General features: G+C 45.3%; 1 protein-coding gene and 2 long non-coding RNA genes across 7 annotated transcripts in view; 1 reads left to right on the forward strand and 2 right to left on the reverse strand.

Annotated features, from left to right (window-relative positions):
* TEX2 (testis expressed 2) overlaps window positions 1–24,329 on the forward strand; it is a 127,150-nt gene that overhangs the window by 84,971 nt on the left and 17,850 nt on the right. For all 5 annotated transcript variants that reach the window (XR_004430737.1, XM_033183974.1, XM_033183977.1 and 2 more), the window contains exons 6-7: window positions 12,290–12,436; window positions 17,802–17,901. Coding sequence is in view for 4 of the 5 variants with exons in the window: in XM_033183974.1 (XP_033039865.1) it covers window positions 12,290–12,436; window positions 17,802–17,901 (247 nt within the window). In the remaining variant the exon portion in view is untranslated. The remainder of the gene's footprint in view (window positions 1–12,289; window positions 12,437–17,801; window positions 17,902–24,329) is intronic.
* Window positions 9,168–14,114, reverse strand: LOC117067422. The gene is made up of 2 exons (XR_004430739.1): window positions 13,962–14,114; window positions 9,168–9,345 (listed from the first exon to the last, which is right to left on the reverse strand). It is a non-coding gene; the product is annotated as an uncharacterized LOC117067422 (long non-coding RNA).
* LOC117067423 lies at window positions 18,393–21,200 on the reverse strand. Its single transcript, XR_004430740.1, has 3 exons — window positions 20,299–21,200; window positions 19,478–19,547; window positions 18,393–18,689 (listed from the first exon to the last, which is right to left on the reverse strand). It is a non-coding gene; the product is annotated as an uncharacterized LOC117067423 (long non-coding RNA).

Genomic DNA, 24,329 nt, shown 5'->3' on the forward strand with positions numbered 1-24,329 from the left:
GAAAGCCTGCTTGGCCTGAGGCCTCCTGCCTCTACTTTGCATGCTATTCAGAGGCACAGTCTCTGCCTGGAGGACACTTAGCCTCTCTTTCACATCCAGGTGTTTGACCTCTTTTTTTTTTTTTTTTTGCCCAGTCTGGTCTTGAACTCCTGAGCTCAAGAGATCCACCTGCCTCAGCCTCCCAAAGTGCTGAGATTACAGGTGTGAGCCACCACCCTTGGCTGTGTTTGACCTCTTACAATGACCATGTGTATTTCTGTTCTTAATGAGAAGCAAGCCATTGCTCTTTATCCATTGATCCTCTTCAGTGTGGAAGAGGTCACTCACGTGATCTGTTTGAATTTGTCAGGGCAATAAAAGACCATATGCCTCAGCCTCCTGAGTAGCCAAGACTACAGTCACACGCTACCATGCCTGGCTAATTTTGTATTTTTAGTAGAGACGGAGTTTCACAGTGTTAGCCAGGCTGGTCTTGAACTCGTGACCTGTGGGTGATCCACTCTCCTCGGCCTCCCAAAGTGGTGGGATTACAGCGTGAGCCACTGCGCCTGGCCTCTGCTGAAGTTTTTGTTTTTTTTAGACGGAGTCTTGCTCTGTGCCCCAGACTGGAGTGCAGTGGCGCGATCTCGGCTCACTGCGAGCTTTGTCTCTTGGGTTCACACCATTCTCCTGCCTCAGCCTCAGGAGTAGCTGGGACCACAGGCGCCCGCCACCACGCCCGGCTAATTTTTTTTTTTTTTTTTTTTTTTTAGTAGAGACGGAGTTTCACCGTGTTAGCCAGGATGGTCTCGATCTCCTGACCTCGTGATCCGCTGCCTCGGCCTCCCAAAGTGCTGGGATTACAGGCTTGAGCCGCTATGCCTGGCCGAACATTTTTTAAAACCACATTGCACTTCCTGGCCCCCTGTGGCAGAGTAGGAAGGAATAATTTCATCTTTTCTTGATACTTTAAAGACTCAATACAACAAACAGAAACTTAGGCCTGTCGTCATACAGGGAGTATAGAGGTCAAAAGGCCTGTCTGTCACCCCCAGTCTGAGACTTTTTGATACTTTCTCCCAGTTGTCAGTTGGCTGGTGTTGCTGTGTTAGCTTTTCCTTGAGCCCTTGTCCCCATCTTCTACCCTCAACCCTAATGTTAATTTAATGACTGATAGCTGCCATGGGCTAGGAAACTGAGAGCCAGAATTGTGTGAATTCTTTGAAGAAAGAAAGTACATGAGCTCTAGTGCTGGCCTCCCACAACCCCTTAGCCTTCCTGGAGCGTGCGTGAGCTGTGTCCTGGCTCTCCGGGATGGTCTGGCAGTGGAGATGGTCTTGACTTTTGTTCCAGTTACCTATTGGTGCAGAACAAGCAACCCCCAAAGTGGTGGCTTCAAACAATAACAACTATTATTTTCCTCCTGAATTTGTGATTCAGACAAGGCCTAGCGGACGGCTTCTGTCTGCTGCATACAGACTCACTTGGGGAGGCTGGGCTGGGGGCTGGAGGATCTGCTTCTGGCATGGCTCACCCACATGGAGGATATGTAGATGCTGGTTGTTGACTGGAGTCCTCTGGGGCTGAGTGCTAGGGAGGCCTCAGTTCTCCATGTAGCCTGGCCTTCTTCAGCACAGAAACTGGGTTCCCAGGGCAAGCATCCCAAGAAGGAGCTGGGCTGAAACTGTGTTACCTACTCTCAGTGACCTACTCTCATAAGTAAGGTGCCACTTCCATCACGCTCCATTAGTCAAGGCAGCCACAGAGCCCTCCCAGGTTCAAGGACAGGGGCATAGATTTTACTTCTTACCATGGGAGTAGCAGATTCCCGGAAGAGCCTGTGGGATGGGAAATGTTATTGCACCATTTTGGGAAAGTGGGGTCTGCTCCAGTGTTCTTATACTACTTTTATTCCTTCCTTTACAAGTCAGTGGAGATTATTCTTTGCGTTTCTTTATTTTGTGATTTGAGCTAATGAAGGCCCTCTCCCCAATCCCTGTTGATTTTCTTTTCTGTGCATGTGAAACAGCATGGTTCCAAAAATCAGAGCTGTACAACTTATTTCCCCGGCCTTATTCCTTCTGTCTCTCCAGGCCATTCTGACTCACCCCCTGTAATGAACCAGCCTCCTTAGTCTCTGGCTTATCTTTTCTATATTTCTTATTTCCCCTTCTGTCTTACTAAGAGGCTAGCATGCTATGGATATTCTTTTGTATGTTGTTTTTTTCACTTACCAATACATTCTGGAAATCACTCCCCATCGGCTCATAGGCCCCCACCCCTACCCCCTTTCTTTTTAAACAGCTGCAAAGTGCTTCACTGTGAGGATGTTCCATAGTTTATTCAGCCTCTCTCCTTTATGGGCATATAAGTTTACAATATTTTGCAATTATAAACAATGCTGCAGAATACCTTGGTGACTGTATTTTTGTGCTGTTTGGGGTGTGTCTTCAGTGTGAAACCTTAGAAGTAGGATTGCTAGGTCAGATGGTGAGTGCACACATAATTTTGTCAGATATTTCTAAATTCCATTCTATAAGGGTGACACCAATGTTTATTCCCAGCAGGAAGGTATGGCAGTGCCCATTTCCCCACAGTGTTGCCAAATGCAGACCATTTGGAAGTCATTAGCACTCATCTCCCTTGCCAAAGCCAAGTTATTTTTTAGGGTCCATATAGACTCTGATATCATGAGTCCAGGAAGGACTCAGAGGGGTGAGGGATACACAGGAGCCTTTGGCATCTCTTCAAGTTGTACTGTCACATCTTCAATGTCAGCCACTCACCACTCCCGAGACTCTTGCCTGAGTGGCCTAATCCCTTCTCTTTCAGAGGTGGGGCTTAGAATGTAGCTCTAGCCTTTGCCCCAACCTCTTTCTAACCCCCACACTCACCCTACTTCTGCCTCTTACAGGTCATGGCTAAAGCATCTCTTACCCTGAGAGCTCTACGGCCTGTTGGCCACTTGTACATACTTGGTCTCCTTTTTCTCGTGTTGCTCAAGGCTAAACGAGTTCGACCACTGTTCAGGAAGTGAATGGAGCATTGTTAGATCACTGGTACTCAGGATCCAAACCAATGTTAAACATACGCAGTGATAAAATTAGTAAATATAGACTAGATTTGTATTAAACGATGCTAAACGTTATTGGCAATTACTCCTTTTTTTTGAGACAGGATTTCACTCTGTCACCCAGGCTGGAGTGCAGTGGCACAATCACAGCTCACTGCAGTCTTGACTTCCCACGCTCAAGCGATTTTCCCACCTCAGCGCCCCAAGTACCTGGGGCTGCAGGTGTGCGCCACTACCCTTGGCTAATTTTTGTATTTTTTGTAGAGATGAAGTTTCGCCATGTTGCTCAGGCTGGTCTCGAACTCTTGAGCTCAAACCTGCCTCAGCCTCCTAAAGTGCTAGGATTACAGGCATGAGCCATTGCACCCGGCCTTTTGGCAGTCATTCTTACCTATGATAATTAAAAATGTTTAGGGGATTCTTCATATTGAAATAATAGCTTTGGAGCTATTAAGCTCAAAATTTGAATTAGAAAATATCACTATTTTAGGGGGCAAGGGCCTAGTTTTCTAAATGTTTAGTGCCTGGTTTGGGAGGGATTTAATTCAGGAAACAAGGAAACTCTCTTTTTAAAAACGTCTACAAGTACAATAGTACTACTTCCAGCATGGGTACATCAGGAAGAGAGACCCCATAGGCCGGCTGCAGATTTGCTCAGGGGTGTGAGTCCAAGGAAGCTGCTGGTTCTGTGTGCCCTGTATTGCCTGCCTGGGAGAGAGGCCATGGTGCCTGTCCTCCAGTAGTGAGGCTCTGGTGTTCGGGTTGCATAAGGCACTTCCACTCTCCATTTCAACAGACAGCTTTAAAAAATGTTAGAGATAATATTAACATATGCCACCCAGTATGGAGAGTCCTGTCCTCTTTATTACTAGCTGTGCTCATCATCTCATGTCTATAAACTGGATTACAAGATATTATTACCTGTTTCGTGTTATCAGGAGATGAAAATGTTACAAAGCAAATAGGAGTCAATAGAAACCAGGAAGTCTGTAACTGGCAGAATTGTTTTGCAGGACTTCCCTTGCTGCCCCCACAAAGTAGGCTTTTTTTTTTTTTTTTTTTTTTTTTTTTGAGGCGGAGTCTCGCTCTGTCACCCGGCTGGAGTGCAGTGGCCGGATCTCAGCTCACTGCAAGCTCCGCCTCTCGGATTTACGCCATTCTCCTGCCTCAGCCTCCCGAGTAGCTGGGACTATAGGCGCCCGCCACCTCGCCTGGCTAGTTTTTGTATTTTTTTTAGTAGAGACGAGGTTTCACCGTGTCAGCCAGGATGGTCTCGATCTCCTGACCTCGTGATTCACCCGTCTCGGCTCCCAAAGTGCTGGGATTACAGCTTGAGCCACCGCGCCCGGCCAGTAGGCTTTTTAAACACCTAGAAGTAGAATAGGAAAATGTTTATGTTGCACTAAGTAAAAATATGAAGCTATATATCCAATTTAAAAATAAACTTTAAAAAGAATACAGACAAGAGTGCTAAAACAAATCAGTGGAAAGAAAGAATAGTCTCTTCAACAAATGGTGCGGGAACAACTGGATATCTACGGGCAAGAGAATGGAGTTGGCCCTCTACCTCACACCATACACAAAAATTAACTCAGAATGGATCCTAGACCTCAATATAAGAGCTGAAACTATAAAACTCTCAAAACAGAAGTGAATCTTTGTGACTTTCGGTTCAGTAAACTTTCTTATCTTAGCTAAGATACTAAAAGCATAAGCAACCAAAGAAAAGATAGGTAAATTGGACTTCATCAAAATTAAAAACTTTTGTGCTGCCAACAATACCATCAAGAAAGTGAAAAGATAACCCACAGGATGGGAGAAAATGTTTACAAGTCATTTATCTGATAAGGGTCTGGTACCTAGAAATATAAAGGACTCTTAAAACTAAATAACAAAGAGATAAATAACCAGATTAAGAAACGGGGCTGGGTGCAGTGGCTCGCGCCTGTAATCTGAGCACTTTGGGAGGCCAAGGCAGGAGGATCACTTGAGCTCAGGAGTTCAAGACCAGTCTGGGCAACATATTGAGACTGCATCTTTACAAAAAAGAAGAAAAAAAATTAGCCAGACATAATGGCATGTGCCTGCAGTCCCAACTACTCAGAAGGCTGAATCAGGAGAATTGCTTGAGTCAGGGAGGTCAGAGTGGCAGTCATTAGTGATTGCACCACTGCACTCCAACCTGAGCAACAGAGCAAGACCCTGTCTCAACAAAAAAGGGCAAAGGATCTGAATAGACATTTCTCCAAAGAAAATACACTAACAGGGCCGGGCGCGGTGGCTCAAGCCTGTAATCCCAGCACTTTGGGAGGCTGAGACGGGCGGATCACGAGGTCAGGAGATCGAGACCATCCTGGCTAACACGGTGAAACCCCGTCTCTACTAAAAATACAAAAAAAAACTAGCCGGGCGAGGTGGCGGGCGCCTGTAGTCCCAGCTACTCCGGAGGCTGAGGCAGGAGAATGGCGTAAACCCGGGAGGCGGAGCTTGCAGTGAGCTGAGATCTGGCCACTGCACTCCAGCCCGGGCGACAGAGCAAGACTCCGTCTCAAAAAAAAAAAAAAAAAAAGAAAATACACTAACGGCCAAATAAGCAGGCACATGAAAAGATGCTCAGTATCATTAGTCATCAAGGAAATGTGAATCAAAACCACAGTCAGATGTCACTTCACACCCACCCAGATGGCCACAATGAAAAAGACATGATGACCAGGCATGGTGGTGGCTCACACTTGTAATCCCAACACTTTGGGAGGCTGAGGTGAATGGACCACTTGAAGTCAGGAGTTTGAGACTAGCCTGGGTAAGATGACAAAACTTCATCTCTACCAAATAAATAAATAAATAAATAATAAAAATTTTTGAAAAGATAGATAACAAGTATTAGTGAGGATGTAGAGAAATCGCAGTCCTCGGCTGTGCACGGTGGCTCACGCCTATAATCCTTGCACTTTGGGAAGCCGAGGTATGTGGATTGCCTGAGCTCAGGAGTTCGAGACCAGCCTGGGCAACATGGCAAAATCCCATCTCTACTAAAAATACAAAAAATTAGCCAGGCGTGGTGGCGCATGCCTGTAATCCCAACTACTGGGGAGGCTGAGGCACAAGAATCACTTGAACTTGGGAGGCAGAGGTTGCAGGGAGCCGAAATCACACCACTTCACTCCAGCCTGGGCGACAGAGTGAGACTCTGCCTCAAAACAAATAAACAAACAAACAAAAAAAAACGAGAGAGAAAAGAAAAAGAAAAAGGGAAGGAAGGGAAGGAAGGGAAGGAAGGGAGGGAGGGAGGGAAGGAAGGAAGGAATTGGAGTCCTCATACGTTGCTGTCAGGAATGTAAAATGGTCTGGCCGCTGTGGGAAATAGTTTGGTATTTCCTCAAAAAGTTAAACAGAGTCACCATATAAGCCAGCAGTTCCACTCCTAAATATATATCCGGGAGAAATGAAAATACATGTTTACACAAACACTTGTACACAAATATTTATAGTAGCATTATTCACAATAGCCAAAAATGAAAAATGGTGGGGCACAGTGGCTCACACCTGTAATCCCAGCACTTTGGAAGGCTGCGGTGGGTGGATCCCTTGAGGCCAGGAGTTTGAGACCAGCCTGGCCAATATGGCAAAACCCCATCTCTGCTAAAAATACAAAAATTGACCAGGCATAGTAGTGCACGCCTGTAGTCCCAGCTACTCGGGAGACTGAGGCACAAGAATGGCTTGAACTCAGGAGGCATAGATTGCAGTGAGCCGAGATCATGCCACTGCACTCCAGCCTGGATGACACAGCAAGACTCTGTTTAGAAAAACAAAACAAAAGTGGTAAACAACCCACATTTCCATTAACGGGTGAGTGGATAAAGTATGGTATAGCATAGATGATAATATTTTATGCAATAAAAATAAGTTTATTATGCAATAAAAAGGAGGCACTGCTACAACATGGATACACCTTGAAAATGTTAGTGAAGGGAGTCAGTCACAAAAGAACACATTGTATGACTTCATTTATAGGAAATGTCTAGAATAGGCAAATTCATATAGACAAACTAGTTGTTTCCTAGACTGGTGGGCAGGGGGATGGGGAGGCATTGGGGAGGAATAGGGAGTGACTGCTAATGGGTACAGGACTTCCTTGGGGGGTGATGAAAATGTTCTAAAATTGACTGTGGTGATAGCTATACAACTCTCAATATACTGAAAACTGCTGAATTGTATTCTATTTTTAAAAATTGTTTTTGTGGTAAAATACATAAAGTTTGCCATCTTAATCATTTTAAAATGTATAGTTCAGTAGAATTAAATACATTCATAATGTTATGCATTGACCACCACCATTCTCTTCAACTTGTATCACTGAAACTCTGTACTCATTAAACAGTAACTCCCCATGTTCCCCTCCTCCCAGCCCCTGGCAACAACCATTCCCTCCCTGTCTCTCGGATTTTGATTATCCTAAGTACCTCATATAAGTAGAATTATACAGTATTTGTCTTTTTGTGACTGACTTATTTCACTTAGCCTAATGCCCTCAAGATTCACCCACGTGGTAGCATAAGTCAGAATCACCTTCCTTTTTGAGACTGAATCATGCTCCATTGTGTGTGTGCCCCATTTTGCTTATCCATTCCTCCATCGGTGAGTGTTTGGCTTGCTTCCACATTTTAGCTATTTTGAATGATGCTGCTCTGAACATCAGTGTACACATATCTCATTTTGAGACCCTGCTTTCAGTTTGTTGGGGTATATAGCCAGAAGTGAAATTAGTGCATCTTAAGGGTAATTCTGTTTCAATTGTTTAAGGAACCGTAATACTGTTTTCCACAGAAGCTATGGAAGGGTGCTCTTTAGATGGACGAATTGTATAATCTGTGAATTACATCTAAGTAAAACTGAAAAAAGAAAAAGAAAAAACCAGCCAGGCGTGGTGGCTCACGCCTGTAATCCCAGCACTTTGGAAGGCCAAGGCAGGCGGATCACCTGAGTTTGGGAGTTTGAGACCAGCCTGACTACCATGGAGAAACCCTGTCTCTACTAAAAATACGAAAAATTAGCCAGGCATGGTGGTGAATGCCTGTAATACCAGCTACTTGGGAGGCTGAGGGAGCAGAATCCTTGAACCCGGAGGCGGAGCTTGCAGTGAGCCAAGATCGCACCACTGCACTCCAGCCTGGGCGACAGAGCAGGACTCCTTCTCAAAAAAAAAAAAAAAAAAAAAGAATACAAAACCATGTAGCTAGATCTAATTTTGCCTTTTTTTTTTTTTGGAGACAGAGTCTTGCTTTGTTGCCAGGGTGGAGTGCAGTGGCGTGGTCTCAGCTCACTGCAACCTCTACCTCCTGGGCTCAAGCGATTCTCCTGTCTCAGCCTACTGAGTAGCTGGGACTATAGGCACACACCACCATGCCCAGCTAATTTTTGTATTTTTGGTAGAGACGGGATTTCACCATGTTGGCCAGGATGGTCTCAATCTCTTGACTCCATGGTTTGCCCGCCTCGGCCTCCCAAAGTGCTGAGATTACAGGCATGAGCCACCACGCCTGGCCTGATTTTGCTTTTTAAAAGTTCTATATTCTTAAATGTTTATATACACTGAAAAGAGACTGAAAGAAAATATAGTAAAAATGTTTTAAATAATGTTTAAAATGTTTTAAATCTGAGTAGCGGGATTATGGGTGTTTTCTATAGTACATATGCATTTTTTTTTAATCAAGGGAAACAAACACAGGGGTAGGGTCCTCCGCCGTGTCATCTCCTGGACCACACTGTCCCTTATGCAACCCCCCTCCCCCCCCCGCAGTACACTGGGTGTGGCCAAAGAGGACTAGGGGCACTACACACTCTTTGTAACAGAAAAACTGGGCTGGCCTCCTGGCCATTTTTAATAGGAAATGTTACACCACAGACTTCAGTAAATCTGTCCTACTTTAGTTTTAGAGGTTAGTTTTAAATAACGTATATCCCAAGAGCTACGCAGTTTTGTTGGGCTTGCTTCAGCTTCAAACCATTGAATTTTCTCTACACTTATTTGGAAGCCATTTTTGGAAAGTTACCATTTCCTAGTGTGTGTATACAGTTGAGATGGCGAAATGAATATCCTCCACACGTTTCATCCTATAGCCAAATGGTGATATTAGGAAATGTATGCACATTGATTCTTTAAGCTCTTAAATTTTTATGACATTCGTTGAGCCTTCCTAGCAGGCTGTTGAATCCAGGTTTCCCTCATGAAGCTTCTTTGATGCATTATTGAGGTTCTGCTCTGGAATTTTTCTTTGTTCCCAGTGAGTCTGTGGAGAGAAGCTTGCATTGGAAAAAGGAACTGTTGGAAAAAAAACTTGCTTGTCGGTTATTTCAGCAATTTGTTTACCACATCATATGCCATTGGCTTGGACATACATTGTGAAATAGCCTTTGTTTCTTGCTATTTTGTGCTAAAACTGTTTCCCTGTGAGTAACTAGGGTTGTAAAGAAAGGCTAATAAAGGGTAGATGGTCCCTCTAGGGAAGGGAAAAAGTAACTTATTCTCTTGTGTAACCTACAAATCTAAAGTAAGACATGTGGTGTCTTACGTGGGTGGCAACTTAGTACTGTCTGAGGGGCCAGGTGGGCATTGCCCTTGGATGAATGTTTATGCAGAAATCTGTATAAATAATCGGATGGGATTCAAAGACAGTAACCTCAGAAAAGCTGAACGAGTTACCCTGGAGGCTGGGAAGGGACTATTCAGTTAGAGAGAAAAGGGATTCAAAAAAACATGTACAAGTTGTGGCATGGCCAAGCCTTCACTGCTGCAGACTCTTGCCCTTCCATCCAGGACCTAGTGATGGAAAATGTCTTGGTTAAAGACAGAAAATGTCACAGTACTAGAAAAGCCCAGATAGAATCCGTGTCCATTAAGAAGAGTGAGGCAGATCCATGTCTTCTGAAATGGGCTGCCTTCTTTTTTAAATCTTTTTTTTTTTTTTTAAATGAGACTCACCAATGTTCATAAGGGAGACCTTTGAAAACTCAAATTTGAAGGACTCCTGTAGAATATAAAGTCATGCAGTGACATGTGATTGAAAAATGTAAGCGAACCCTAGGCCCCCAGAAAGAGAGGGCACAGGCTGTGGAAGTGTGTCCGGAGCTGTTTCCTGCCAGTGGGTTCGTGGTCTCCCTGACTTGAAGAATGAAGCCATGGACCTTAGTGGTGAGTGTTGCAGCTCTTAAAGGTGGCACAGACCCAAAGAGTGAGCAGTAGCAAGGTTTATTGTGAAGAACAAAAGGACAAAGCTTCCACAGCCTGGAACGGGGCACAAGTGGGTTGCCATGGCTGCTGGCTGGGGTGGCCAGCTTTTATTCCCTTTTTGTCCCCACCTATGTTCCGTTTTTGTCCTATCAGAATGCCCTTTTTTCAATCCTCCCTGCAATTGGCTACTTTTAGGATCCTGCTGATTGGTGTGTTTTACACCAGAGTGCTGATTGGTGCATTTTACAGAGCACTGATTGGTGCGTTTTTACAGAGCGCTCATTGGTGCATTTTGCAATCCTCTTGCTAGCTACAGAGTGCTGATTGGTGCGTTTTTACAACCCTCTTCTAAGAAAATTTCTCTAGGTCCCCACTCAACCCAGGAAGTCCAGCTGGCCTCACCTCTCAGCAAGACTAGCGGAGAGCTGGGATGAGCAGTGTGCTGACTCAGGCACAGCTCAGTGACTGGTGAGCACCAAGCTTGAGAATGATTGCATGGAGCTGTGTGCTGTAGGCCTTGGGAGTACTCACAAACAATTGGATCTGCAGATTCAAATCCACGCACACCAAGCAACAACATGTGCACCATACCACTGACCCAGGCACACAGCTGCAATGTGGGCACAGTCACAGCTGCCCAGAATGGATAGCACTGGCATGAATACACAAACACAAAGCGTGGAGGTGATGAGAGTGTCTAGTGTGTGTTATAGCTGCAGCCAGCCCGTGAGGGCAGAACAGATGCACTTATAGACGCCATAGAGGAAGGGGAAAGGGGGAATAATTCACAGAGTCTGCATTTCTAAATCTTAATCTTTGCTTTCCAGAGCTCATTGTTTCTGGAACACTCTAATTGGAGACCTCAGCACAGGAAAATGTCTGCTATATCAGGGGGCCAGCTACCCTTCCCCCACCCCCACCACCACACACAGGACAGAGCAGATAGACGGGAGAACAGGACTCTGTGTCAGGCGCTGCACTCATTTCTAAAATGGAAGTAAAGTTCCTGTCTTTCCAGGGTATTGTGAGACATGAGTGGACCTGAGACAGGAGTGTGCCCATAGGGCTGGCATGTGGTCAGTGGACAACTGCTATGTTACTGAGTTCTCAGCCCGTGCCTGCGCCAACCACATAAACCTTACAACACCGTCTGTGGGTGCGGCTGTTTACCCCTTCTTTATCTCCATCCCTGACCCTCTCCAGGCCAGAGTGCATAGTCTAATGATTAGCCGAGGAAATCAGAGACTCAGATTTGCTCTCTCCCCCACCTCACACATGGGCCACAGCAGATGCTTCAGATGGATTGTATCAAATGGAAGTAAGGATCGGGGTATTTCACTGGGCCTAGATTGCTGAGAACAGCTATAGATGTTTCATGGAAGCCCTGAGAGCAGCTCTCTCTGATCCAGATCTGTGATTCTTTGTCTTGCCTGTTGATTACATTACAAGGGAGTGTCTGAAACTCCTGATGCTCACTGAAATCAGTGACTCTGGGGGTAGGATCCAGGCATCAGTATTTTTAAGCATCCTGGGAGTATTTTGACCTCACAGGGTTCAGGCTGAACTTGAGTCCTGACCATTGGGAAACTGTGGTGTCTGCCTGAATGAGCACCAGCTTGACAATTACATGTCCAAGCCTTAGCTTGAAGAAAGATGGACAGGCATTTTATCAGATGTGTCGCTGATGCATAATGTTGATACCAAGCTAATTTGGAGGCAGAGCGGTTTGGCTAAGCTAATTGTATGAAATATTAACTGGTGTACAGGAAGACTGGTAGAAAAAGAAAACAGACAGAGAAAGTTTTAGCTGTGATGGCAGCTTTCGTTTCTCCCCTTTTCTAGTCACGAATATAATGTGTGACTTGTAATTTATAGGGAAGGAATATGACTCCTGTGATCTCCTGTTTCTATAAGGAGGGACCTTCAGTGACTTTATAAAAATAAGCACCTGTCTTACTTTGCAGTTGCTTTCTAGCTAATTTTGGTCCCTTTTCTTTTGCCAGTTGCCAGAGGCTCCACCCTCTGAGGAGGAAGAACAGGAAGCCTGGGTGAATGCCTTGCTTGGAAGAATATTTTGGGACTTCTTAGGAGAGAAATACTGGTCTGATCTGGTGTCTAAGAAGATCCAAATGAAACTCAGCAAAATAAAGGTATGACTTTCCACACAAGAGGCTTCTAATCCCCTATACTTCTTCATTTCTGCAAGTTTTGTACCCTTATGTCCTAAGTGAAAAATAACTTGGTTTAAGCATATAACATATGAGGGTAGTAAGTTCTCAAACAGCACATCTGACCTTGACCACACACTGACCTTATGATTAACTGGGGACTTAGTGAACATTAATGTTTACTCGTTTTCTTGTGTTGCCCTCGTTGTTATCCACTCTAGGTGATAAACAGAATTTGGTTTGGGAAAATGTGAGCTCTTGTAACCAATTTGTCTTATATAATTGTTATTTTTATGTTGGAAAAGAACTTAAATTGTACATCCAGAGCCCACCCAGCCCCACAGCAGTCTAGGCCACATGGTATATCCTCTGAGGAAAATACAGATTACTTAAGGCCTCTTAGTATACTCACTGAAGAAAACACTAGACTACTTAAGGCCTCTTAGTAAACTGACTGAGGAAAATACCAGACTACTTAAGCGCTCTTTCCCAGGCTGTGCTCCCTCTCAAGCTGGGAAAGTTGGCACTGCACTTTAAGTGTGTCTGTGTTTGACCTTTACTTTTTGGCCAGATGGTACTTTATTTTGGGCTCTCTTTGCTGAAGAAACACTCTGGTGCTAATCCAGGCCCGGTTGGAAGTGAGATTGAACTGTGTAAGTATGGCTGTCATTAAATGGCTCATTTGCCAATCAGGAGACCTTATTGAGGATCTTGAGGTTCTTTTAAATTAAGTTTTTGACCCAATGAAGACCCAGCCAAGGAAGAGTCACTTTGGATCCCAAATCCTCACCGAACACTGTCAATAGCTTAAGTCAGTGGCTCTGAAGTTGTATGGATCAGAGATATTTTTGAGAAGCAGAAACCTATGAGATCCTTTTACTAGAAAAACACGTTGACACAAAATTTTGCCCATTATCTCAGAAAGTTCAAGGACGCTAGACTAAGAAACTGTGAACTACGATAAACTAGATTAGAAGGAAAATATGGGCATAGAGGAGCTTCAGGTTGATTTCTATTGTTCCTTTGGGTAAAGAACAGAGCTTTTCCTGCCTCATCAAGCTCTGGCTGCTGTCTGTGGGCCAATGTCCCTTCTTCCCCAGCTCCTGAGAAAGAGGAAGAAGGGGCTGCCTTCTGAGCCAGAAGGGTGGATTTCAAGGCAGATTTTGGGCAAGGGCTCTGTTGACAAGTGTCAGCCTGTTTGTGTTCCTGAGGTAGTTTGAGGGTTGAATGTGCTTCTGCTAGCCAGTTCCATAGCAGGAGACAACAGGTAGCAGTTACCCTCTGTGTTGGGAGATGCAGTGTTAGTAGCCAGTCTAGAGCTCACTCAGCCTCTCCGTGTTTTTGGAAATGATGGAGGGCTTGAGTTCCCAGGTCAAGGCATATGGGTAGGGCTGGCCCTGCTCTTTTCCCAGAGTCTATCTCGAGCCCTTCCCTAAGCAAGAGGGGCCCTTCCCTGAGCAGGAGGGCTGCAGTTCCTGGCAGTGTGCAAAAAGAAAGCAGGACATACTTGAACTCCAGATGGGATGCTGCTCCCCTGCTACAAGCATTCCAAAACCGACTTGAGCCAGGAGTGCTGGTGCACACCTATGGTCCCAGAAACTTGGGTTGCTGAGGCAAGAGGATGACTTGAACCCAGGAGTTCTGAGCTATGATCGCACCACCAAACTCCAGCCTGGGTGACAGAGCAAGACTCCCATCTGTAAAAACAACAACAGCAGCAACAACAAAACCAAACTGGTTTGAGAGGTCCCACCCTTCTCTCTCGAGCTGGAAGTCCCCAGAGCCTCTGCCCTGTTTGTGAAGGTGCCCCCCTCATCCTGGAGAAAGTTGAGGGAAAGACTGTTTTCATTTTCTCCTGTTGATTATCATGGAGGCGTTTGTAGTTCACAGACTTAAACTTCCTTTTGTTTTTTGAGGTCAGAAGTACTAAAAGGTTAGAGTGGAAAAGTGTGGCCTAGATGCAGCAGTGCCAGAGGCTAGAGGTGGGCAGTGTGTCCATCCATGCCCTGCACCCCCTCCTGATCTGCTGCACTGTGAAGTGCCTCCAGACCAGAGGAGCCCCTGGTAACAGAAGAAACAGGAAAGCAGAAGGACATTACCAAATTCTGAAGCTGTCACCACCCCTACCAGAAGAACTGATTGCTGCCGAATATCCAAGTACCCCTGGGAGGAGCTAAGCCTTAAGCCTAGTAGTGAGTGGGTATTGGTTAATAGCCCGTCAAGAGCCAAAATGGGGATAGGAAAGTGGTGTCTAGAGGAGCCTGAGCTTTCCCCTGTGACACAGATCGCCCTGATCCCCTGGTTTCCCTGGAAGGCCTGACATATGGAGAACTCTTTGTTGGCCTTGCCCTCACTCCTGTGGATCAGTGTCAGACTGACATTCCCATAGAAACACCGTTGGATGTCCAGGCATGGTGGCTTATGCCTGTAATCCAGCACTTCAGGAGGCCGAAGTGGAGGAAATCTTGAGCACAATATGAGACTAGACTAGGCAACATAGTGAGACCCTGTCTCTACAAAAAAGTAAAAAATTATCCAGGCATGATAGTGGCACATGCCTATAGTCTCAGCTACTCAGAAGGCTGAGGTGGGAGGATTGCTTCACCCTAAGAGGTTGTGACTGCAGTGAGCCATGATTGCACCACTGCACTCCAGCCCGAGTGACAGAGCAAAATCCTGTTTCAAAAAAAAGGAAAGAAACGCTGTTGGAGGTGACAGTATTCCCTGGCTCTCCCTGGGGAGTCTCTCTAACTTGGCATGCTCCCTGAAGCACGGCATTTGAATGACAACAGTGGACAAAAAGGACAGGGCAAGTGTGCAACACTTTGGTTACATTCTTGGCCAAGTAGCATTTTGTAGGTTGATAGAGAGGCCAACACCACTTACAACATTAATGCTTTGGAAAAAGGTTTTCCAAATATAGCAAACACCAGTTCAAAACTACACCTTTGAACACTGTCTCTACTCACATTTTGTTCATCATAGACATTATAACCTCTTTAACGTAACCCATTGCCCCAACAAAAAATCACAGATTACATTCTTTCAGAAATTACATTCTCTGATTGGTGAATCGTGAAAGTTTATGTTTCTCGGCAGAGAAACAGCTGAAGAGGTCCAGCCAAGTTACGTATTAAATCCATGCCTGACAAGATGCTACCTCGTTTTATGTGGAATATTTAGTTTACATTTAATTTTTAAAAACCTCTTAATTTTACTCTACATTTTATAAAACTGTTGTAACATTCAACTGGAAAAATACTTATGAAAATAACTAAGAGAATTCTGGGAGAAAAAAAAAGGAGAGGGACTTGCCAGATTTAAAAGTATATTGTAAAGCTAAAGTGTATTAGAAAGCTAAAGTAGTCAAGCAGTTTGATACTGGTGGAAATTTGGTACAGACTCCAGTGCAGTGGGAATTTAGTACTTCAAGGTGGCAGAACAGATTAGTAGGGCAAGTGTTCGTTGCTGAATAAATAGGTTGAGATTGCTGACCAACCGTTTGGGGGAAAAATTAAGCTAGATCCCTAATTTACATCTTACACTAAAATTATGAATGGAATAAATATTTTTAAGAAATACATATACATCCACAAATGCAAGCAGAGAAAATATAGATGAATTAATTCTATAATCTTGAGATAAAGTAGGAATTTTTAAGCATGATGCCAGTATTCTTACGTTATTTCCTGTAGGATAAATTCCTATGGATAGATTTGGGCGTATTAGTCAGGGTCCCAGCAGGAAGCAGATGGCACACTCAGATAAGTAACTCTGGGGCGAGTTTGCTGAAGGAAATATTTATAAAGGTGTGGGCAGATGGAGAAAAACCCATAGGGAGAGTGCTACACTCCAAGCTAGCAGAAGTGGGAGCTATTACTCTCCCTGGAGTGGCAAAGGCAAGGAGCAGTTTCCAGAACTTGGGCAGGGCAGCTGTGTGGAGAGGCTGCCTGTGTTACAGGAGCTGTGGCCTTCAGTAGATCGGGGGGACAAATGCCCAACAACACTCTTTTCCACGTGCCTCCCCATCCGCTGCCCATTGGTGTATCCCATTGGCCATGCCCAACCAGAAGCTGGAGGGTAAGGGAGACCATTGGCAAAGTTCACACTGACCAACCACTGAGGGGGGGTAGAGTGTAGATCTGGCAGGGCAAACAGAAAATGTCCAGCATGAGGTCAAAGGATGTGCTATTTTTCTTTTTTTTTTTTTTTTGAGACGGAGTCTCGCTCTGTCACCCAGGCTGGAGTACAGTGGCACGATCTCAGCTTGCTGCAACCTCCGCCTCTCAGGTTCAAGCAATTCTCCTGCCTTGGCCTCCTGAGTAGCTGGGACTACAGGTGTGTGCCACCATACCCTGCTAATTTTTTGTATTTTTAGTAGAGATGGGGTTTCATCATGTTAGCCAGGATGGTCTCAATCTCCTGACCTCATGATCCACCCGCCTCGGCCTCCCAAAGTGCTGGGATTACAGGCGTGAGCCACCACGCTCGGCCAGGATGTGCTGTTTTTCAAGGATTTTCATACACGTGTAAGTTTGCCTATCGGAAATGTAGCAATTTCTTTTCTTTCTTTCTTTTCTTTTTTTTGACACAGAGTCTCGCTCTGTTGTCCAGGCTAGAGTGCAGTGGTGCAACCTCCGCCCTCAGGTTCAAGTGATCCTCCCACCTCAGCCTCTCTGAGTAGCTGGGACTACAAGTGCATGTCACCACGCCTGGCTGATTTTTGTATTTTTTGATAGAGACGGGGTTTCACCGTGTTGGCCAGGCTGGTCTTGAACTCCTGACCTCAAGTGATCTGTCCACCTTGGCCTTCCAAAGTGCTGGGATTACAGACATGAGCCACTGTACCTGGTCTTGTGGTAGCAGTTTCTTACTCCCCACCAAGAGTCAGAGAGAGGTCTATTTTCCCATACGTCAGCAAATGTAGGGTATTGTTAACGAGCATGACTGGCTTCTTCTGCATAGGTGGTCTCTGCTCAAATGCCACTCCTCAGGGAACCTGTCCCTGACCTCCTCAGCCAAAACAGCCACCCCAGTGTTCCCTCTGCCCATTACCTGCTTGATGTTCTTTGCAGCACTAATCACTCTGGAAGTATACTGTCTACATATTTACCTGTTTCTGCCTTTCTGTTATAAACCCGTGAGAGCCAGGCCCTGGCCTGACCTCTTCATGGCTCTGTCTGGACTATGAAGCCTAGTATATGATGTGTGCACGTTACGTTTTTGTTACATAAATGATATATCCCAAAACCTTGGCCACCATCCTCTCCGGAAGCACGTTGACTTCCAACAGCATGTTTTGTAGGTTGCTTATGCGTCTCACTCGTTGTTTGCTTGTTTCCTCTAGCTCCCCTACTTTATGAATGAACTCACTCTGACCGAACTTGACATGGGCGTGGCTGTGCCAAAAATCCTCCAGGCCTTCAAGCCTTACGTTGATCACCAAGGTAACTCCGAACTGACCATTCTATGAGTGTTAAAATATATCCTTTGCTGCAGATTCAGTACCATGATGGCTTTGTGTTTGGAGGGTGTTTAGGACTTTTTAAATCATCTGTTTCACGTTGAGTGTCTTTTTGTTCTTACCAGTCATGGCCTTAAAACTGATTTGGGGCCGGGCATGGTGGCTCATGCCTGTAATCCCAGCATTTTGGGAGGCCAAGGCAGGATGATCACCTGAGGTCAGGAATTCGAGGCCAGCCTGGCCAACATGGTGAAACAACATTTCTACTAAAAAAGTACAAAAATTAGCCAGGCGTGGTGGCAGGTGCCTGTAATCCCAGCTACCCAGGAGGCTGAGGCAGGAGAATCGCTTGAACCCAGGAGATGGAGGTTGCAGTGAGCCGAGATCGTGCCACTGGACTCCAGCCTGGGTGACAAAAGTGAGACTCTCTCTCAAAAAAAAAAAAAAAGATTTGGAATAGATCTAAGCTCCCATCCTAAGTCTTCTAGTCTCTTGGTTATTATAGGGTCTCCTCCAGCCCAGTGATGCCCACATGCCAGCTGATGGGGCCTGTGCTTTTGTGGGGGATGCAGCCCTTGCCAGGGCTTGAGGCAGTGGCTGGATTTCAGTTCCACTCACCTCTCATGGCCCTCACAGGTGCAGCTGCCCCAGCCCCAGCCCCTTGCCAGGAGCTGCCTCTCCTCACTTGTGTTCACATTCTTACCTCCCCTGACTTGCAGTTTCCAGATTTTTTGAGTTTCTTGTCTTCTGTCTTTACGTTCCTTGTTACTTCTAGTAGGTGCTCAGTACATGTTTGAGAAATGAAGACATACAGTATATCAAAGGCAATATTTTGAGAGTAGGGCTCCCTGCTGGAGGAAAGGTCTCAGATTTGAGTTTTTAAACATGTCACTAACACATTATTTATGTCTGCTTTTGTGAGTCGGGGGTTAAAGAGCTGATCAGGTTGTAGAGAGTTTGCGTAAAATGATGATGATGATGTGAAGATTTGTATCTCTTATGTCACATAAACCATAAATATGGTTTTAAAAGGATCTTGACAGGGAAAATGTAGTACACAGGAGTTTGGTGAAAAAGAAATGAGCCAGGTAGGCCAGAACAGCCCATTAGCATGCAGAGAGAATTCTCACTGACGTTTTTACTGTAGCCTCCCTTGGCAAGTAAGCCTCTTTCCACTTCAACCATATTTACATTTTTCCTAAAATGGCTTAGGAACAAGGTAGGAGAAAAAATAATTATAGCTTTTCAAGAGAGTGATAGTTGTTTTGAAATAAATATTTTATAAAATTTGTAGAGTATGGAAGCTACTTTTCTCTCTGGCTGTATCAGATGGTTCTTGAATTGTGTTTAGTGAAATCAGTTTTTCTGCTGTTGTATTTGATGTAAATATGAAGAGATTTTTCTAGCACTGTAGTTAGCAACTCTAGCATATCTCTCCAGCAATATTTCAGCTGACAACCCATCCAGGTTTTTAGCATTATGTCAATTTCAGAAAGATAGACCAGGGTAGTATTTGCACATCCAGAGAAGTCCACCTAATTCTTGCATGTTGAGCTCACCTGTAACGCCTCAATTATGTCTACATCTTGATGAATCTGGGTGTGTCTAGGTTTGGTAATTTCTGGTTCACTGAAAGTAAAAGTAGAAAACATTTCAATTCTTGGCAAATGGCCTAACTAGAGTGTTTTTAACCCCATGCAAAATTGTAAAAGATGCATTGGCTGAGTGCGGTGGCTCACGCCTGCAATCCTAGCACTTTGAAAGGCCGAGGCAGGTGGATCACTTGAGGCCAGGAGTTCGAGACCAGCCTGGCCAACATGGTGAAACCCCATCTCTACTGAAAATACAAAAGTCAGCCGGGCATGGTGGTACGTGCCTGTAATCCCAGCGACTTAGGAGGCTAAGGCACAAGAATAGCTTGAACCCAGGAGGCAGAGGTTGCAATGAGCCGAGATTGTGCCCCTGCACTCCAGCCTGAGTAACAGAGCGAGACTCTGTCTTAAAAAAAAGAAAGAATAACAGAGCTTTAGAAATAAGATGAAGATGTAACCTCGGGCCCTAGCGTCACCCTGGCCAGTAATCCCAGCTACTCGGGAGTCTGAGGCCTGGGCACCAGAGCGAGACTCTGTCTCAAAAAAAAAAAAAAAATCATGGATGTGTTCACTGCATAGCTAGCTAGCATCTTCACTCCATCAGTGTACAACTACTGCCTTTCTTCCTCTAACTCAGGTGGCCTCTCTATTCCTTTTTGCTCTTTGCCTCTTTAGAAATGTATAACAAGCTGGTGAATGATCAGCTAACACAAACCTCATGAGAGGCTTAAAGAAAGTGAATAATAAGTGTGCATGCTCTTTTTTCTAACGTGTTAGCAGCCTCTTACCTCAGGACTATCCTTTGCTGAATTTGTAGAAAGTTCCAAGGAGAGGGGAGCAAGGCCACAACCGGGCCCCTGTGGCTTTGAACTCTGCAGCCCCTCAGGGCAGCTTGGTCAGGCTTTGAGTAAAATTCACCAAACACCTAAGTGTCAAGCTTCTTAACTGTTCTTCTAGAGCAGGAGCTATGGTGAGACATTTCACTATATAGGTCAAAGCTTTGCCAGTTTTTAATCCATTTGAGGCTATTTAACTCCTTTCAGGGTATGTTTTTAGAGATTTGCCTGCTTGTGTAACAAGGGAGAAAATGGTATTAGAGAAACAATAAAGACATAAAGCCAGTAGCGTTTTCAAAGTTTGGTCAAATCAGGTTTTTCCAAGTCCACAAATGATGCATGTATGATAATAAAATAGAAATGACCATGAAAGAAATCAGCATTTTGGATTCCAGTGCTCTAAGGGGAAATCTTTCCTTTTAGTGAAATTTGAATCTGGGTGACAAGCAAACTGACTCTGAAAAGCAGAGCTCACCTTCCAGGGAAATGCGACCCAGGTGAAGGAGGCCTTCACAGCTCTAAGGAGCGCCACCTCCTATGGGATCCCCTCATGTTCTTTTTAAAAATATTTCCTGGCTTGTGCTTGTTTGTTGGAGGCACATGCTCAGAAGGGGTATTTTGGCCACAGCTGGTTGGATTATCCCGTCCTAGGGATGCTCTTCTTGAGGCAAGAGGCGGCACTGGTTTTGAGCACCAGCTCTGGACCCCTGACTGCCTGGTCCACAGCACCATGGCCTCAAGCAAGCCCCTGAACCTCTTCACTTCCTCATCTCTCAAACAGGGATTCTTTTTTTTTTTTCTTTTTGAGATGGGATTTCACTCTTGTCGTCCAGGCTGGAGTGCAATGGCACGATCTCGACTCACTGCAACCTCCGTCTCCTGGGTTCAAGCGATTCTCCTGTCTCAGCCTCCCAAGTAGCTGGGATTACAGGCACCTACCACCATGACTGGCTAATTTTTATATTTTTAGTAGAGAGGGGGTTTCTCCTGGTTGGCTAGGCTGGTCTTGAACTCCTGACCTCAGCTGATCCACCCACCTCAGCCTTTCAAAGTGCTGGGATTACAGGCATGAGCCACTGCGTCGGGCTCAAATAGGGATTCTTACAGCACCTACTCCATAACCTTGTCGTGAGGATTAAATGAGTCAATACAAAAAAGGCACTAGAACAGCATCTGGAGCAAGGAGGAGCTCTATGAGTGCCAACTAAGAATTGTTATTATCATGGCTGCCTGGATGCTGCTATTAGGGCATTTAGCATGGAGGTGGCCATGGTGTCCAGTTGACCATCCTACAGATCAAAGCTGGCAGATCCTACTAGGATAAACAGGAAAAACAAAACAAAACAAAACACATAAAAAAACAGCATTCTTAGCTTTCATGGCCTTGCTGCTGTGAGAAGTAAAGTCTGTGGTTCTTCTGAATGAAATAGCACACGATGGCCATGTTGGCTTGTCCCTGTTTCAACACACACAACCTGTCTCAAGTGAAGTGAATGAGTTTAAATGACCACCTTTTCCAGAGCAGCCTCACTTCCCACTAAAGGCAGATGGCTGGACGATAGACAAGCTCTGTCCCTTAGAAACTGACTGTGCTCCTCCTGCCTCAGCTCTGACGCCTCCTCACTCCACACACACCCTGGAACTAGCCCCTCTACCTTTGGGATATATATGGATTTCCTTTCTTTCCTTTAGGCCACACAGCAAAGACCAGAAACCTGTGTATGTTACCCTTCCCCCACCAGACTGGCCGCCTCCTACCCAGCCTTCATCCCTACCCTGGGCTGCCGCCTCCAGGGCCTGCCACTGAGCCAAACTCTTTCCAGTTATTTTATTAACTCCCTTAGGGTAATGTTTGTTCATTCATTCAACAAATACTCATTGTGGGAAAAATGGAAATATTCAGGAAAGGTCAAAGGAAAATATTACCCGTCATCCCGCCATTCAGAGAGAACCAGGGTTGCCTTTTCAGTACATGTTTGGTGTATGCTCTCCGAATCTTTTTTTTACGGCTAAAAATTTAGAAAACATGGCTCATTTTCAAAACCCTTGAAGAACTGGGCAGACTTGAAAGGGCAGTCAGCTTTGCCTCACTCCACCCTGCCATGTTTGTATGAGCCAAAGCCCAGAGAGGTGTGACTTGCCCAGTTCAGCAGCAGCCTCACACTTCCAGCCTGTTCCATGGAGTCTAGGCCCGGTCAAAGGCTGCCCATGAGCACTGGCTCTACAGCCAGGTCACCTGTGTTTTGGGTCCTGCTTATACACCATTCAGCGGTACAACTGTGGGGAAGCCACTAACCACTCTATACCTCAGTTTCCTCATCTTTCAAGTGCTGGTGGCAGTGCTGCCTGCCTCGTTGGGGTGTGGTAGAGATGCAATGTTACATGTAAAGCACTTGGAGCACGTGGCACATAGTAAGCATCAGCATTAGCTGCTGCCCTCCGGCCACTTTGTTAGTATTAATAAAATCATCCTGAAGAGGCTGGGTGGGTGGGAGCTGCTTCTGTCAGTAGGTTTTTATCTTCTGTGCCTGAGACCAGCGGTTTCAGAACAGGTGCCCACAGGTGTGTCAGCAGGGTCAGAATGAGCCAAGGATGCAGACCACAACCCCTCAGGCTTAGATGAATTCATTTAGTCTTCGGGATGTTTGCAGCATGAATCTAAAACTGAAAATAGCCACTGAGTGTCCACATAGACAGAGGACCCTATTGGGTTTTGCCTTGTTTCAGGATACCCAAATAACAGCCCAAATTTAGACTGAATATCTCAGATTCTATGGAAATATTACCATGTCCCACAGAAATAGAAACCGTATCTGTCTCCAGAGTTGCCCTTAGTCATCTGGACTGATGTTCCAGACCTTAACCTCTGTGCCCGGTGCCTTCACATCCAGTGTTGGGATTGATGCTACTTTGCCACCTGAGTAATAACAGAAAACTGGAGCCAGAGCCAGTCATGACGTGCCCACTCCTCCTGCCACACCTGCTTCAAGAGCGACATTAGAGGGCAGCTACAGCCACTGGGGCTGCCTGGGCCTGAGCACCAAGGCAGGGCTATACTCTAGTGCATGGGGCTGATAGGAGTGGCTCCGACCAGCTCGTGCTGTGGGAAGAAAAACACTTAGTGTGGGAAGGGCTTAGTGTGGGAAGGGGAAATCATACCTCTTGTGGAACATGGGTCGGGTAGGGGACAGGGGACCCTGATTTGCAGCTTGTCAACCTTGAAGGGGTGGAGCTCTATTTCAGAGGACAGTTACAGATAGATAAAGCTAAAAATGATGTCTGTCATCAAAGACACATCCACACACAAGGAACTGCTAATTTTCTGTAGTATCTGAATGAGTGATATGGCACTAGTCTCTTTGCCAGGAGCACAACAGTCACTGGTGTGTTCTTCCCAGAGCCGAATAACTCCAACATCTGTTCTTGATAATATGTTATCAAATGTTCCATTTTAAGAAGCTTTGTTCTTTGGATGCCAAATATTGGCTTTCATAGTGAAATCAGCTATTTATAGTTACAGGTAGAAGGAAATGGAGGAGAAAATAATGTGAGGACCAAGCTCAAGTGTGCAGGGTTTTGGTTCCCTTAACTACTCCCAAGCAGCAGGTGCCCTGTCAAGCCTACTCCAGTGAGACAGATGCCTAAATAGTAATAAAACAATGAACAGCTGTGTGAGATTATTAGATTCACCTGGCCATAGGAGGACTGAGGCCATGGGGTCTGTTAACTAGAAAACCAGGCCGAGGGCAGAAGAGCATCTTGTAGTTGTGGCCACTGCTTGCCTGTGGGGACGAATGCAAAGGCATTTTATGATATCATCTGGCATCATGGTCTGAGCTGCACCAGCTGGCCTAGGCCACTTTGATTTTCCTTCAGACATACACTTCCTGAGGGCAGGGGTTCATCTCAGTGCTTTTGGCTCTGATATCGTACATTAAGAATGCATACACGCTTTTTGGTGGAATAAGCAGTAATTTTTGCCA

The sequence above is a fragment of the Trachypithecus francoisi genome, unplaced genomic scaffold, assembly GCF_009764315.1.
Source record: "Trachypithecus francoisi isolate TF-2019V2 unplaced genomic scaffold, Tfra_2.0 Lachesis_group20, whole genome shotgun sequence".
Lineage (NCBI taxonomy): Eukaryota > Metazoa > Chordata > Mammalia > Primates > Cercopithecidae > Trachypithecus > Trachypithecus francoisi.